General features: G+C 26.8%; 1 protein-coding gene and 1 long non-coding RNA gene across 2 annotated transcripts; one reads left to right on the forward strand and one right to left on the reverse strand.

Moving 5' to 3' along the window:
• Nucleotides 1–641: 641 nt before the first annotated feature.
• Nucleotides 642–11,269, reverse strand: LOC126905987 (uncharacterized). The gene is made up of 6 exons (XM_050686206.1): nucleotides 11,154–11,269; nucleotides 10,933–11,092; nucleotides 7,314–7,387; nucleotides 7,101–7,241; nucleotides 1,010–1,082; nucleotides 642–945 (listed from the first exon to the last, which is right to left on the reverse strand). Exons 1-6 carry the CDS (start codon nucleotides 11,208–11,210, stop codon nucleotides 773–775), a joined length of 678 nt encoding a protein of 225 aa, XP_050542163.1. The 5' UTR covers nucleotides 11,211–11,269; the 3' UTR covers nucleotides 642–772.
• Nucleotides 11,270–11,488: 219 nt separating this feature from the next.
• LOC126906007 (uncharacterized) lies at nucleotides 11,489–13,549 on the forward strand. Its single transcript, XR_007704152.1, has 3 exons — nucleotides 11,489–11,643; nucleotides 11,720–11,847; nucleotides 13,360–13,549. It is a non-coding gene; the product is annotated as an uncharacterized LOC126906007 (long non-coding RNA).
• Nucleotides 13,550–15,837: the final 2,288 nt, after the last annotated feature.

Below are 15,837 nucleotides of genomic sequence, written 5' to 3' on the forward strand. Positions count from 1 at the left end.
TTTTTTTTTTTTTTTTTTTAATCAAACCTTAGTAGATCCGTCAACGAAAACTATTCTCGCTTGGCTCGTCTACTAGGTCACTGTCTAGTGTTCCCCTGGATAGTGCGTAAATAGTAGGGCCACTGGTTTGGCTGAAACCTTACAAACTAAACATTAATACATCATTTCTATTGCTTATGACTTAAGTAAAAGTTCTATACAAATTTTAAATATAAAACTTTTTAAAACACAAACATATAAATATAACATATTGTTCATTTTTATCTTATTGTTCTCATAATAAACACTTTCAATGATTCGCCGAAAAATTACATCATTAATAGAATAATTTTTCAGTGATATTTTAACGAAGCATTATTACTACTCTCAAATATAATTCATCGTCGTATAGCTTTAATCTTAAAATTAGAACATTCAATGTTTTTGTTCTAAGCCTATTAAAGACACTATTTCAGCTATGCACTTATTACAGCGTTATTCAAAATTTAAACACATCATTTTTAATTTTAAACCGTTTAAACTAAATTAATGCTACATTAGATCGCCATACAATATCCGTTTGGATAGTTCAGTATGTTACATATTAACGCAATGTCAATAACAAAACGATATCTAAATTAAAAAGACGATTACTGTTTAAATAAACCTTGAGCAATAAAAAACTACAATACATGATTGGTTGTAGGTGTTATAACTTTTTATAATTTTATAATATTTAATAAAAACACGGATTTTTGAAAACTTTAACAAAATATTACGTTATACAACATATCTATTCTTCGTGAAATGATTTAAAATCTTCTGCTTGACGACCTTGTGAAATTTCGTTTGCTCTATCAAGAAGGAAATCGAAATCTTCAATTATATCAAATTTTGTTTGATTAAATTTTGCCTTGTACTCTAATAATTTTAACATTACATCACTTAAGTCGTAATTTAAACTGCCTAAAAAATACAACAATATAAAAAAAAAATATAGATTATTTACAATAATTGATTTAGTAATTACTTTTTTGATAAATATCATTCCTAAAATTAGTCAAAGTATATATAACATTCTCATAGTCGTTCAGTGTTACTTCCTACAAAATTCAAAATAATTATTACAATACACTTATTATAGGAGTTCTAAATTTAATGGGTACAGGTAGTATATTTTCAATTGTAAAATTGTATACTTTATAATCAAAGTTTGACATAATATCAATTTTTTTTTCTCATTTATATAGCAACTCATAAGAAACAAAGAAAATGAGAATAAGAGAGTTTTTATCTGTTTTTAATAATGATATCTCTAGGGGTATGAATACGAGTATTCATGTGTATAGGCGCACTACATAAACCAATAGACCACCTGAGTTTCTAATTCAATATTTATGAAATTCTAAACAACTATTATGCACTTATAAATTTGATGTGAATTTTCTACAATTTTAATTTCTTATTGAAGTCAAACCATAACTATAAAATTATGAACAATTTTACAAAGTAAAATCTAGATCTTGGCATTGGTTAAATGACCAAATTATTTTGTATATTTACTAGTGGACTGTATATAGGATAAATTTGGAAAGACAATAGCTAAATAGATAATTAAATTATAAAAAAAAAAATTGTTTATTTCTATGATCATAGTTTAAAAATAATTTAATGACAACAACTAAATAAAAACATGTATGAAATAAATGATTCCCATATTATTATTTTAAGAAAATTAATAAAATCATAATTTAAATTAAAAAAAGAAATAAAACCAATACCATTACATTCTTATAATGAGTTCAACAACAAGACGCATAAATTTAAATTTATAAATTAATTCGATAACGTGCTTAGATTTTTGCTATTTATATCTAAATTCAATAGCATAAATGAATAAATGACTTCTATAAATCAAGTCATTAATAATTTTTGATTTCTAAAAGTGCGAGATATTTTTTAAACTAATTGATCAAAGCACCAATAGGAACAATTTATCAATAAAGTTTGTGATGTAAAAAACAAAAGATGATATTGACAACTAATATTCAATTTTGTGAGTTTGTTTAGTATTGTAGTAAATATCTGAGGATGTATTAAATAACGTCAATATTAGTATAATATAAGTTTTACTAGTGTAGTAAGCAATTTTTAAATTCTTAAGTAATATAATAAAGTTCATATAAAGGGAAAGTACAGGGTAAACAAATTAATAATGACGGGAAAAAGATGAGATAATGGGAAATATGAAAAATATATGAGGATTGACGTTTTGATGAAGAAACGTCGAGTTATGGGTCAGGACGTTTGGTGCCAGTAACTTTGTACATTGTGCTTTATTTATTTTGTGGTATATTTTTATATTACATTTTAACTTTGTGTAATTACGTTTCGTAAATAAAATAACTATTTAAAAACCTGCACTTGAGCGTAAATACTTTATATCCACTGTGCTGATATAATTGTGTGTGTGTATGTGCGATAAAAGTCGAGGTTTGGACTGCTGATCTCTATATACTAAATACTAATATACTAAAAATAGATCTCTTTGTATATCTATTTTCGTAAGTATTTAACATATTATAACAGTGATAGCTGGAAGTGAAACATGGTTGTTGTTAGTTTCATAACTAGTCATTTCCATGTAACTTTTAACTAATTAGTAAAATAATTAGTAGTGGATCGATAGTTTGTAAATTAGAAGTCTTATTTTATAAAAGACGAAACTTCAGTATTAGTATAAGTGAAAGTGTTGCTCTTGTTTATTAATTAATATATTTTTGGAAGCCGTTTTATTGGATCCATTAAATTTCGTAATTAATAAAAAAAAGCTATTAGAAATTCTAGAACGGTTTATTGTACAACTTTAAACAATAAAGTTAAACAAAATTTAGTGATCAAAATGTTGAATCAATAGTCCAATTAATGGAATAAAAAATTTTCAGTTAAAATGTCTGGAAAATTAAATGACAGATTAACTATAATAGACATAGGTCTAAATATTAACAATTATTAGATGTTCCAGAATAGTGTATAGGCAATGATATTAAAATAAATTCTGCAGTTTATGATGTGATAGAAGAATAATCCTTATTAATTAAAGTACAGACATTTATAATTAACACCACTGCGTCAAATACTAGTTAAAATATTGGAAGTAAATAAAATATACTTACATAGGGTGTTCAGTAAGTAAGGAAAGTGTCAGTATTTCCGGAACACTTTCAAAAGTTAAGTTGAAAAAGTTGTCATTTTGAATCCCCCCCTATGGGCTGGTAAAGGGTTAAATTTTATAAAAAAAATATACCAAATGATAGGTAAAGACATAATGCATCTAAAAAAAAAAATTATATTGATTTGTTCATTTTTGAAAAAGTTATGGCAGTTTTAAATAAAAAAAACGGTAGCACAGTTGGGTCGCGGCACAGTGTGAACGACGCTTAGATGAGACAAGTATAATGATATCTGACTGTGATTAAAATTACTATCATTAGAAACGCTACGATGCAAATCTGTAGATAGTGTTTAATTTTAAGAGATTGGTAGATTATTTCAAAAGCAACCATAACTCTTATTTCCTTAATTTTATCCCGATTTATAATTATAATATATGAAAACATAATAATTATAGTAATTAAATTTAATATGAAATTGATATTCAATAATATTGTAATTTTTACGGAGATATTATAAAAATAAAAAGTAGTTGTATATTCCTTTACTTTTAATGTGTATAAAAATTTAATGGGATTGATGCAATACTTTTTAATAAAAAATTTTTGTTACTTATGAATAAATACACTGGACTACAAAGAACTTTCATTAGAAGCAAAAATATACTTCTCTAAATCAACTTTCGTGCTGTTTTCAAATCTGCAATTAGACTTTATCTATCACTTTTAATTTTTTATATTATTACTAATTACATATAAAATAATAATTAAAAGAAAAAAAAAATTTGTTTTCAAATTATTACTGATTTTGATTTTTAATATGTTAAAAACAATCAGTCAAAATTTTCATTTTTAACCTATTTTTTGGTCCTTTAAGTTGATGAAAAGTTTTTGTGAAAGTTTATCGTAAAAAAAAATTAAATATGTTGCCGTAACTTTAAGTTCAATTGCAAGTTTTAAATTAAAATTCATATTTAAAAATAGAATAATTAAAAAAAACTATGCCCAGTGTAGTCACGGCAAAGTATGGACGTGGCATAGATGGGACAAGTATAATGATATTGACAGTGATTAAAATCACTATCATAAGAAACGCTTCGATGCAAATCTGTAGATAGTGTTTAATTTTAATAAATTGGTAGATCATTTCAAAAACCACAATAACTCTTATTTCCTTAATTTTATCCCGATTAGTTATTTGACTTATAATTATTATATATGAATAAATAATAACTTCAGTAATTAAATTTAGTATGAAATTGATATTTAATAATTTAATATTTTATTATAATATTTTATATTTAATAATTTATACGGAGATATTATAAAAATATTAAAGTAGTTGTATATTTCTTTACTTTTAACGCGTATACAAATTTAAAAGTCTTGATGCAATAATTTTTAATAAAAAATGTTTGTTACTTATAATAAAGTTATAAGTTTTATACACTGGACTACAAGGAACTTTAATCAGAAACAAAAATGTATTTTTCTAAATCAACTTTTTTCGATGTTTTCAAATATGCAATTAAACTTTTTCTATCACTTCTAAGTTATAATATAATTACTTATTATTAAAAAATGAGTATTTACAAATAAAAAAAAAAAATTAAGAAAAAACAAAAATTGTTTTTAAATAATTCTGATTTTGATTATTATTATATTAAAAATAAGGAAAATTACATATTTAACCTTTTTTGTTAATCCCTTAAATTTTATTTTTTTAAAAATTTATAATAAAAAGAAATTAATTAATTACCATAACTTTTAGCTCAACTTGCAAAATTTACAAATTGACATTATTAAATAATAAATTTTATGAGAATTAAAAAAATTGTATTGTTAAGATTAATATGCAGTCAGGAAATTTTATAATGACTATTTATAGTAAATTTATCAGAGTAGCTCAATATTTTTTTGCATTTTTATCGTAATAGATAACTTAAATAGAAATAATAGTAATCATTTCATAGTAACTTTTGATGTTTAAAAAGATACTACAATTGAAATATGAACTGAATTAATTTTAATGATTTACTTTAACTAAAATAACTAATAAATAGATACGAATTGTAGTCATTTGACGTATTGTTGAAAAAAGTAGGTCAAGTTAGAGCAGAAAAAATAAATGATAGTCACAAAAAAATATCTTCTCAGCTTTGCATTGAAGCTAAAACTTAAGATAAAGTAAAATTATTTTAATATGAATAAAAAATATCATCTCGCGAGTGGCGACTACAGTGATGGGATCCTGGATCTTTATTGAAGTTATTGAATCTAAAGAAGATAAAAATCAAAGCAGTTGAAAATTTATTCTTACTTAAAAAGAATTAAGCAAAAATGAAAAAAATTCATTGCCACACGCGCGTTAGAACCTTGTACCCTAAGCTTATAAGACACAAGTATATAATTAAATATTTAAATTTAATCTTATGAAATATATTTTAATATGAATAATAAAAATTTTAAACTTTCTATTGTCTTCATGGTGAAAATCGCTACCGTTTTCAAAAATATGCTATTTTATGTTAAGATTTTCGTTTTAATATTTTAAACTTTAAATTATTAGAACTATTTGATAAATGTATGAATCTATACAATTTTTGTTTCTAAATAAATTATATATATACTAGTGATGGGCATTTTCGAATAGTTTTTATACAACCGAAAGTTTATTTTTAGCATAAACTATTCGAATGGGCTACCGAATGGTTTTAAAAAATATTCGATTAGTTCTACCTAAAATTTTTATTAAGTATACTTAATTATAATAAGAAGATAATTAACGAATACTTATAAATAAATTATTATACAATTAATAATAGTAAAAATTAGTGATGGGCATTTTCAAATATTTTAAACTATCGTATAACTATTCAAATTGTGTTTATACAACCGAATAGTTTATTTTTAGCATAAACTATCGAATAGACTATCGAATAGTTTTTAAAACTATTCTAATATATTGTGTAACTATCGAATATATTTACTATTCGAATATTTTTTGAATGACTATCGAATAGTTCGAATAGTGGACAACTATCGAATAGTTCGATAGTTTCTATTCGATATTTCCCATCACTAATATATACCTTTCATCCGACATACTTTTTTTAAAAATCTGATAATTTTCCTTTATACAGGCGTGGTTTAAATTTCTAAAAATACGAGTAAAAAGTAGTAGTTTTTCAACTTCACTTTTGAAAATGTTCCGGAAATATTCCGAGCTTTAAATATATGTAAAATTGAAGCTTATGATAAATACTTTTAGTTAAAAAAAAAAATCTACGGTGTGCACCCCGCTTGGCTATAACTAAAAATTTTAACGACTCAAAAAGTAATAATACAATATTAGTTATCGACCTGTCTATAATTTTATTAAGAATACTCTCCAATGAAAAGTAAAAAAAAATAGGTTACTTTTTAACTTATAAAATTTTCTCCTAAATTCTACCCTTAAGAATAATTTTTCTTTATAATAAACTTGATATTTATAATGGTTTATAAAAATAAATTAAATTTTGCATTTTTATGAAAATATAACTATTTAACGAGTAATTGAGATTATAATAATTTCAATTTCTTAATAAATCACACTGTATAAATAAATTTTATGGTGATCTAATTTGTTTTTAGTAATAATTTTAGTAAAGTTTACTAAGTAGCTAAACTACTAAAGTTGACGTTACTTGAAATTTCTGGTGGTTAGGGTTCATAAATATCGAGAAATAAAATAAATAAAAAATTATTATATTATTATTAAATTATTAAATTATTATATTATATATTTTTTGGTTATAATTCGTGTGAATATATTTCTATGATTAAATTAATTATTTTATCAAAATCACTCGATGTTCTATTAAATTTGTGTAGATAGAAAAAATCTTGGGCGATGTATCACGTATTTAAATAATTATCAATATATTAAAATAAAATTATAATTACGTTTCCAATTAAATCACGGAGCTCATAATCATAAATGAATTCTGTGAATTCTTCTTCATCTAAAAAACCATTATTGTTTTTGTCAAAATGTCTGAATTTAGTTGAAATTTTTTCAACATTATTTATATCTAGTTTTTCCACCTATAGAATGCAAAATAATTTATTAATGATTTAAGTAAAAATCATAATAAACTAATTAATATGTAATTTTACTTTTTTGTTATCGCCCCACTTGTTAACTTTAACCATACAATTCAAAATCTTGAAGAGTCCTTGGGCTACTTCACCTATAAATATTGATACATTAAATACAGGTTGATTAAAGGTGTAGTTAAAAGGATAAGCGTATTGATCCTAACTATTTCTTATTATTGTGCTCCAGTATAAATTTTAAACGAAATAAAATTTAAAAAAACAATAGCACAGTGTGGACGTGGCATAGTTAGGACAAGTATAGATGATATCTGACAGTGATTGAAATACCTATCATAAGAAACGCTTTGTGAACAGACTAAGACTACAAAGTTAATCGCTTAAAAAGTAATCACTTCAGATCTGGATAGGGCCGAACACTCAAACCGTGTAAAGGTACGAAATCTCGAGAGAGCCAAAGCACAACAGAATGTGCTAAACAATAGAATAAAATATATGGCGCACATACAAACGGAGGTACTTGTTATGGTGGCGAGAACGCAAAATTTACAAAAGGCACCGACAACAATTTGGGGGCGTGCAACGATCACTTACGGAACCATTCAACGTAATGAGTCATTCGCACAACCGGTGATGGTAGTGCGAGTGGCAAAAAAAAGTATTAAGTAGTTACTTTTTTGGAAAACGCGTATAAAAATTGAAGGGCTCAATTCAAAACTTTTCATTTGTTGTCTATAGAAAATTGAAACTATGACTTGACGTTAATACAAACAAGAAATGTATACATTTTTAACACGCTTATATTAGTTTCATATGCATGTTGTTTGTTGTTTGTTGTAAGTTTGTAACTACACGCGGCACGTGTTATTATGTCGCGTATTCCGTCGTGTATGACCTTGAGACTAGACTGTCGTAACGCATTCACCGCACCCCGCTCACAACTCACCGCTAACACATAATTCCTGTATAATTATATTTTTGGTTTTTTTACCCGTATACGCGTGCGTGTCATCAATTATATATATAACAAATTTTTATTGTTATTGACACGGCCCAGCGTCGTTTCGTTATACACGATGCCCCACGACTCGTGCCATCTTTATCAGCCGTCGCCCTACTATGAGTATTTGACTGACCAACACCGCGGTGCTAAGTCCAGCATGTGCCTCACAGCCTACGACGTCCCGCCGCTAATGATACCGTGGTCATCTTCCTGTTTTCAAAGTGACGTCAACAAACCGATCTGCAATCGCGCACCGCCTCCATCAACGCTGCTAACCTTTTGACGCCTGAGGATCACGCCGGACATGGCGTCGTCGATGCCAGCGAAAGTGCCGCGATATTATGCGAAGATTATATATTCTTACCATCGCCGCTAATATTAATATATATATATATATATACATATATATATTAATATTTATATATACGTATACGTTAATATTCATTTATATATTCCTACAGCCGACGCCTCTGCCGCCGTATATGCCTCGTGTATAATGTTCCCCCGCCACGCCCGCCTACAAAACACGGCTATCCTCATGCATGATACGTTAACGTACTTAAGTCGCTTTACATGTATATATATATATAATATATTATATTCTAATTACTATTAAAACGTATATATTAATACGCTTTATTCTCATTAAGAGATATATAGGGTATTTATTCCGTTTACAAAAGATGATTCCCGTATTGTCATTTTTCGTTACTACTTCCACGTTGCGCGCCTGCTGCTTTCCTTGGATATGGTAGCCGTTTCTCAGGCTACCTCTCCGGAATCGAACCCTAATTCCCCTTTACCCGTTACAACCATCATATTGATAGTAACTACTGATACGATCACATTTGCATGTGCCCATATCTCTGTCTCCCATAACATCGTTGTACCGTTTAATAGACATATATATATATATATATATATAATTAACACAGTGACATACAGCAATACTAACAGGAGTGCGGACTGCACACATAAACACTTTTTGCAATTCACGGCCAATGTGCCATATTAAGATATCCCTATCGACAGTTGACATTTTACCATCTTCGCGATCACTACTTTTGCCTGATAATTAACTTAACTTCGCTACCCCGTATATTATAGTGTGTGTGTGTGTCGCCGTCAGCTCCCTGTTGGATTATACCATCTCTAGGTGTCCAGCAGGTTGTATTATCCATTTAATATTTCAATTGCTTAATAAATATTTATTTATATCGTTGTTAACCTAAAGTGTTATATATATATATTGTAGTGCGACCCTTGGTAGTTCCTCTAAGGGAATATAAATTAAATAGGAAACTTCAGTACCTAAGGTAGATATAGCCTAGCCAGCTATCCCCCGTTGGTCCCTTAGAATACTGTCGACGGGCATTTAGGCTAAACCCCTAAATAGCGACGTAACAACAGATGATTCCCGTATTGTCATTTTTCGTTACTACTTCCACGTTGCGCGCCTGCTGCTTTCCTTGGATATGGTAGCCGTTTCTCAGGCTACCTCTCCGGAATCGAACCCTAATTCCCCTTTACCCGTTACAACCATCATATTGATAGTAACTACTATCATAACATGTAACTAAAAAGTGAAAAATAAATATAGTTTAAAAAAACTAAAAAACACGCTTTTAAACTATATTTATTTACTGACGAGCTTTAACAACAGTTATATATATATTTCATTAGTTAATATGTATTTCAATAGTATAACATCCCTCCACGTTAGGTACATAATCGTAATCATCATCGTATAATAATCAATTTTACATTTGCTCTAAACTTTTAGGTTTATATCTTTTTATATAGTTTATTATCACTAACTGAGAAGTACTATTATCTCATCTACACCGAAGAAACATCATTATTGTGCTATACATGTACACTATGACACGGTACCGTGTTTCCCTCCGCCGCGCATCACGTTATCAAACTAAATGAAAGTGTATCGGGAGCTAAATTATAAGTGCGCGATGGCCTAGTGGTAACGTTTATCTATACGACGCCTTGGGTCACGGGTTCTATTCCCGTACCGAGCCTTTTTTTTCACATGATATCCGGTACACTTACGATGACCGGCTGTCAATTTCCAGCGGCCATGTTAAATAACAAGATAAAAACTCACATTTACCATTTTAAAAAAACCTTCGTGATCCGTATCACAGTCACGGATTGTTTATTATCAATTATGACTATCAATAGATATACTTTTTGTATTGTCAGTTAGTGTATTTATAAACTCACAACAATGTACCTTACTATCATTGATAATAACAATGCTGTGTACCTGTTAATATCGATGTCATAAAAAATCAATTAGCTACCTGTATTTGTAATCCCTTGTGTATTATACCTATATATTAACTCAAAAATTTGAAACTTTAAATGTTTATATCTAATAAACAAATTAAGTTTTATTAAAAATTCAAATGCCATTTATTATTGAATTAAAAACTCAAACATTTTATTAAATTAAAAATATGTGTTACCATTTAAAAAAACAAAGTTGACACCCTTACCAGACATAAGGGATGAACTTAAAAAGTATTACATAGTTAATAATTCAAGAATAATGTGTAACTAAAGATAATAATAAAAAAAAACGTATAAATTATTATTATTCTGTAAGTAATTGAGTGGGTTATGATAAAAAAATCACCCTGTATAAGAGTTAAAAATTACTGTAAGACATTGTGTTATTTATATTTTCTTCCAAACTACAATCATTGTAATCCTCTTCGATACCAATACATGAGAAACCACGTTTTATACTTTTGATATCAAAATGATTCCATACCAGTGTTTGAAAGTAACATATTTGTTTTGCATTAAGTCCCTGGCCCTTTAAATATTTATATATCATATTTATTAATAAATAAATAAACCATCGAATAAATACTTACCATTATGCCGGCAAAAAAACATACTGAACTAAAGATTAGTATAGTTTTTAAATGCATGGTAATGATTTATATATAAAAGAAATCAAAAATTAAAAAAAAAATTATTTAAATGTTTGAATTTTAAGTTAATAATATTAGGTACGTTGTTTTGTAATTTATACTAAAATAATGCAAATATTAATTATTTATTCTATAATAATGTATTTTATTTTATTATAGTTAGACGTCATAATTCACAGACTCATACTTTAAATTACTTACATAATGATATCATTTAGTGTTTGAATTTAACACCGAATATGTAAAAAATACATTAAAAACAAAATATAATTTTATGTGGTTAAAATTAAAAATATTTATTTTTTTTGACGAATGAACGGAAAATTATAGTTTTATGTTTCTTTACTATAGTAAAGAAATGTCAGATTAAAAAAATATTTCGTGATAACACGTAATTTTGCAACTCTACGACTTACATTCTCTTTTTAAAGTAATATAGATCTTTCTAAGAATCTCATAATGTTATTTTGTATATGACTAATGTTATATTGAGTGTCATTCTTTAGCATATGGATGATTGTCCAATTATAGCTGGCCGATTGGATTGTGCTGACCATTAACATGGCCCAACGCTAACGCATATGCTTCCATTGTTAGGTCCCATATAAGTCAGTCGTGATTAAATAATGACCTTGTAAGTACAATTCTACATCTTAATTCTAAATCATCATTGTATGTTTTTGTATACTACTTCTTATATTATTTATAACTATACATTATTATACTTTATAAAGTGAAATGATTTGACATAATAATAAATATTAAATCATTCACATAAATTATTCATTAATTTATTTTATTGACGACATCTTTCCACAGCAGGCTCGCATAACAATTTATATAAATGTTACTAGCTAAAATCCTTTAACCAGTGAATAATCACCAATTATATAAATATATTTCGGATGTATAAAAAAAATAAAAATACCATATGTTCCTAATAAGTATTTGAATTTTTATCATTGATTTGTATAAAAATATCATCCAAAGCATTACCAAATTACCTAAAATATGGCAAATATGAATTTTTATAAAGCGATACATTTCTTAAAAAGTTACAGCAAAATCAAACCGTATTAGCAAATTTTTTTAAAATTATCATTAAAAAAAGAAAAACAAAATATTTATACACTATCATTAGGCTACTACATCATCATCGTAATACTTAATAAATTTTGTAGTAATTTAAAAAGAAAGAATGAAATAATTAAATATGATTTTGTGTGGGTGTTGAGCAATTACTTTTATTGTATTAATAATATTAATACTCAGGGTATGAGTACGAGGGTCTGTAAGAAAAATAGAAGATAATAGTAAAATAAAGTGATCTTTATTAACACGCTTATATTAGTTTTACATGTATGTTGTTTGTAAGTCTCCACGCGACACGTGTTATTATTCTCGCGTATATCGCCGTCGTCTATAGCCTTGAGACTAGACTGTCGTCGCATTCACCCCATCCCGCTTGTCATAAAAAAATAGAAAATGAAAAATAAATATAGTTAAAAAAAACTGGAAAACACGCTTTTAAAGCATATTTTCAATATGAGATTTATTGTGATTAATTTATCGATGATAGGTGGGTTTGAGTCACCTCGTGTGTCTACCCAGAGTGGTATGGACCTATAGTAGTATATATGAACCTCCAGCCTCAAAGATATAACTCTGCCAAATAGCTCCGTACAAACATAATCAATTTATTAAATTTTACGCCATTTCCATGATCGCGAAGCAAGACAGGGTCCATATATCATTCTTCATATTTACCTTTCAAAAACTCTCAGTTTAGACACATCACTTTTCCTTATAGTCCAACATTGTATTCCATACAGTACTATAGAACTTTTTAGCGTGATGAATAGTTGGACTATTAATTTCTTTATGTGTTCTTGATTTGTTTAAGTTTCCCAAAGTTTAATTACATTTGTTGACCATATTAATCCTTTTTAGTATCTCATACTCCATATTGTATGATTGGCCAAGACTATAGGGTTACTACATTAGAATGAATTTATTATAAATTTGTTGTTAGCTTTAATATAAAATAATTTTATTTTTTTAAAGGTAATAATAATTTTTTTGTAGTACTTAAACAAAATTTTAAGAGTATGGATAGAATTATAAATAATAATTATAATTATTATAGGAAAAAAAACCAGCACAGTGGGGTCACGGCAAAGTATGGACGTTGCATAGTTGGGTCCAGTATAGATTTAATCTGACAGTGATTAAAATCACTTTCATAAGAAACGCTTAGATGCAAATCTGTAGATAGTGTTTAATTCTAAGAAATTGATGGATAATTACAAAAGCAACATCAACTTCTATTTCCTTAATTATACCCAGATTAGCAATTCATTTAATTATATATTATATAATTTTAAAATTAATTGTTTTCAAATTATTATTGATTTTGATTATTAATATGTTAAAAGAATACATATTGAACCTTCTTTTTTTTGTCCTTTAAAGTGAAAGTTTTAATAAAAAAAAAAAATGAATTTATTGCCATAACTTATAGCTCAACTTGCAAGTTTGAAATTGACAATATTAAATAGAAAAACATGAAATTGTTAAGATTAATATGCAATCAGGAAATTTTATAATTACTATTCACAGTACATTTATCAGAAAAGTTCGATTTTTTTTACATTTTTATCGTAATAGATCACTTAAATAAAAATCATAGTAATCATGTCTAATAAATTTTTGGCGTTTAAAAAGATGCTATAATGGAAATATTCAGAATTTATTTAATTTTAATGATTATATATCTAAAAAAACCAATAAAAAAAAAGTTGTTTAAAAGATTTACTCAATTGAGCGTATTATAAAATTTCATTATAATTGTAAAAATCAATTGTTAAATTCAGGTGAAACTAAAAATCATTTTGTTTTTTAATTTATGATTTATATAGCAATATGTTACAAAAAAATTTGGAATATTATAGACTAGTAGTAGCACACACAAATAGAGTTATATATAAATGAATGATTTTAATTGTTTATATGGATAAAGGTGATTAGGCTACTTTTTATTTGAATAAGGAATATTTTTTCAAATTTTAAGAGTAATATTTTCAACTAAATACGAATTGTAATCATTTGACGTATCGTTGAAAAAGTAGGTCAAATGAGGGTTGGCAAAATAAATTGAAGCCTCAAAAAAAACGTAGTAAAATAATATTAACATGAATAAGAAATTTCTTCTCACAAGGGGAGACTTGAGTGATGGGATCCTTGATATTTATCGAAGTTATTGAATCTAAATGAGATAAAAATCAAATGATTTGAAAATGTTTTTCTAACTTAAAAAAATAAATCAATATTTTTTTTGTAGACAATATATAATAATGACGATTTTTCAAGTTTTCTTATAGCAAAACACATTTTTAATTAAACATTGCTGCCGCCGCCGACGACGACCATGTAATCACTGGAACATATATATTATAATGTTTATAATATTATTATAACTGTATTATACTTATCGATTAATGGCGTACATATATTTTGTCTGAATTATTACTGTATTTAAAAACTGTAATTAATTATTTTTAATAAAATAATAGCTTCAAATGAACGGATTGCATTCTTCATCCGTCAACGGCAGTCGGCCATAATTTTTACAAAGGCATCTGTTTTAAATCCTAATGACATATATTTATGTGTTAACATTTCACTTTAAGACTGAATGTTTTCACGCCATTATAAATAACGATATTTAACTATATTATAATTATAATAATTAAAACGTATATACATTAGATATCTAGTAAATCTAGTAATATTCTAATATCTTAGTCGTATACACCTCATCCGTTATCACGAAATAATTATCTAAATGATATTTGGAGAGGAGGAAGGGGGAGCAGCAGCATAACATTGTATGACTTCTAATAGGTTCTCAGTATTTGTTAATCTATTGTGTGCGCAAGATGGATTACCCGCACATAGTATACATTCTATGTTGTAAATCGATAGTGATAATAAGTTTCTGATGATTGTTTACCAACATGACGTTTGGCCAAAATGAATCGTTTGGGTCCAGACCAATGTATACGCTACACATTTGTGAAATCCTATACATTGATGAATCGATCAAGTCGTTGATTTTATTGAATTTACACCTTGGTGTAGCCATTGTGATTAAAGTCTCAAGATCCAATAGGCTTTACTGACGCTGCGGTTCGCATTAGTCGTCCTTTCAATTGTTTCGATTGAATCCAAAAGTTCGTAATATATTCGCTTCACAACTGAGCATGCACATTCGAGATTTTCCGAATTTTTCCGAGTCTTTTTCTTTTTATAACCTACCTTTTGATTAAAAGGCTGGAATTATGTAAATTACTATTTTTGAACTTTTTACTTTGAAATAAATGGAACATTAATAAAAACACCGGGAGTGTACAATTTTTTGAATGGGGGTAATTAAAACTGCTTGATAATGCTGTATGTTTATCTAAAAGGAAAGGAATTTGACTTGAAATCTATTGTCTATTTATCATTTTAGTATTAGCTTTTAAAATATTTGTATTTGCATTAATTTTATGAAATTTTTTAATTGAAACACTGTTTTAAGAACTAAAAAATGATGAAACCAAATTATTTTTTATTTAACGTG

This window comes from Daktulosphaira vitifoliae, unplaced genomic scaffold (genome assembly GCF_025091365.1).
Source record: "Daktulosphaira vitifoliae isolate Bord-2020 unplaced genomic scaffold, ASM2509136v1 Scaffold_4, whole genome shotgun sequence".
In the NCBI taxonomy this organism is placed as follows: domain Eukaryota; kingdom Metazoa; phylum Arthropoda; class Insecta; order Hemiptera; family Phylloxeridae; genus Daktulosphaira; species Daktulosphaira vitifoliae.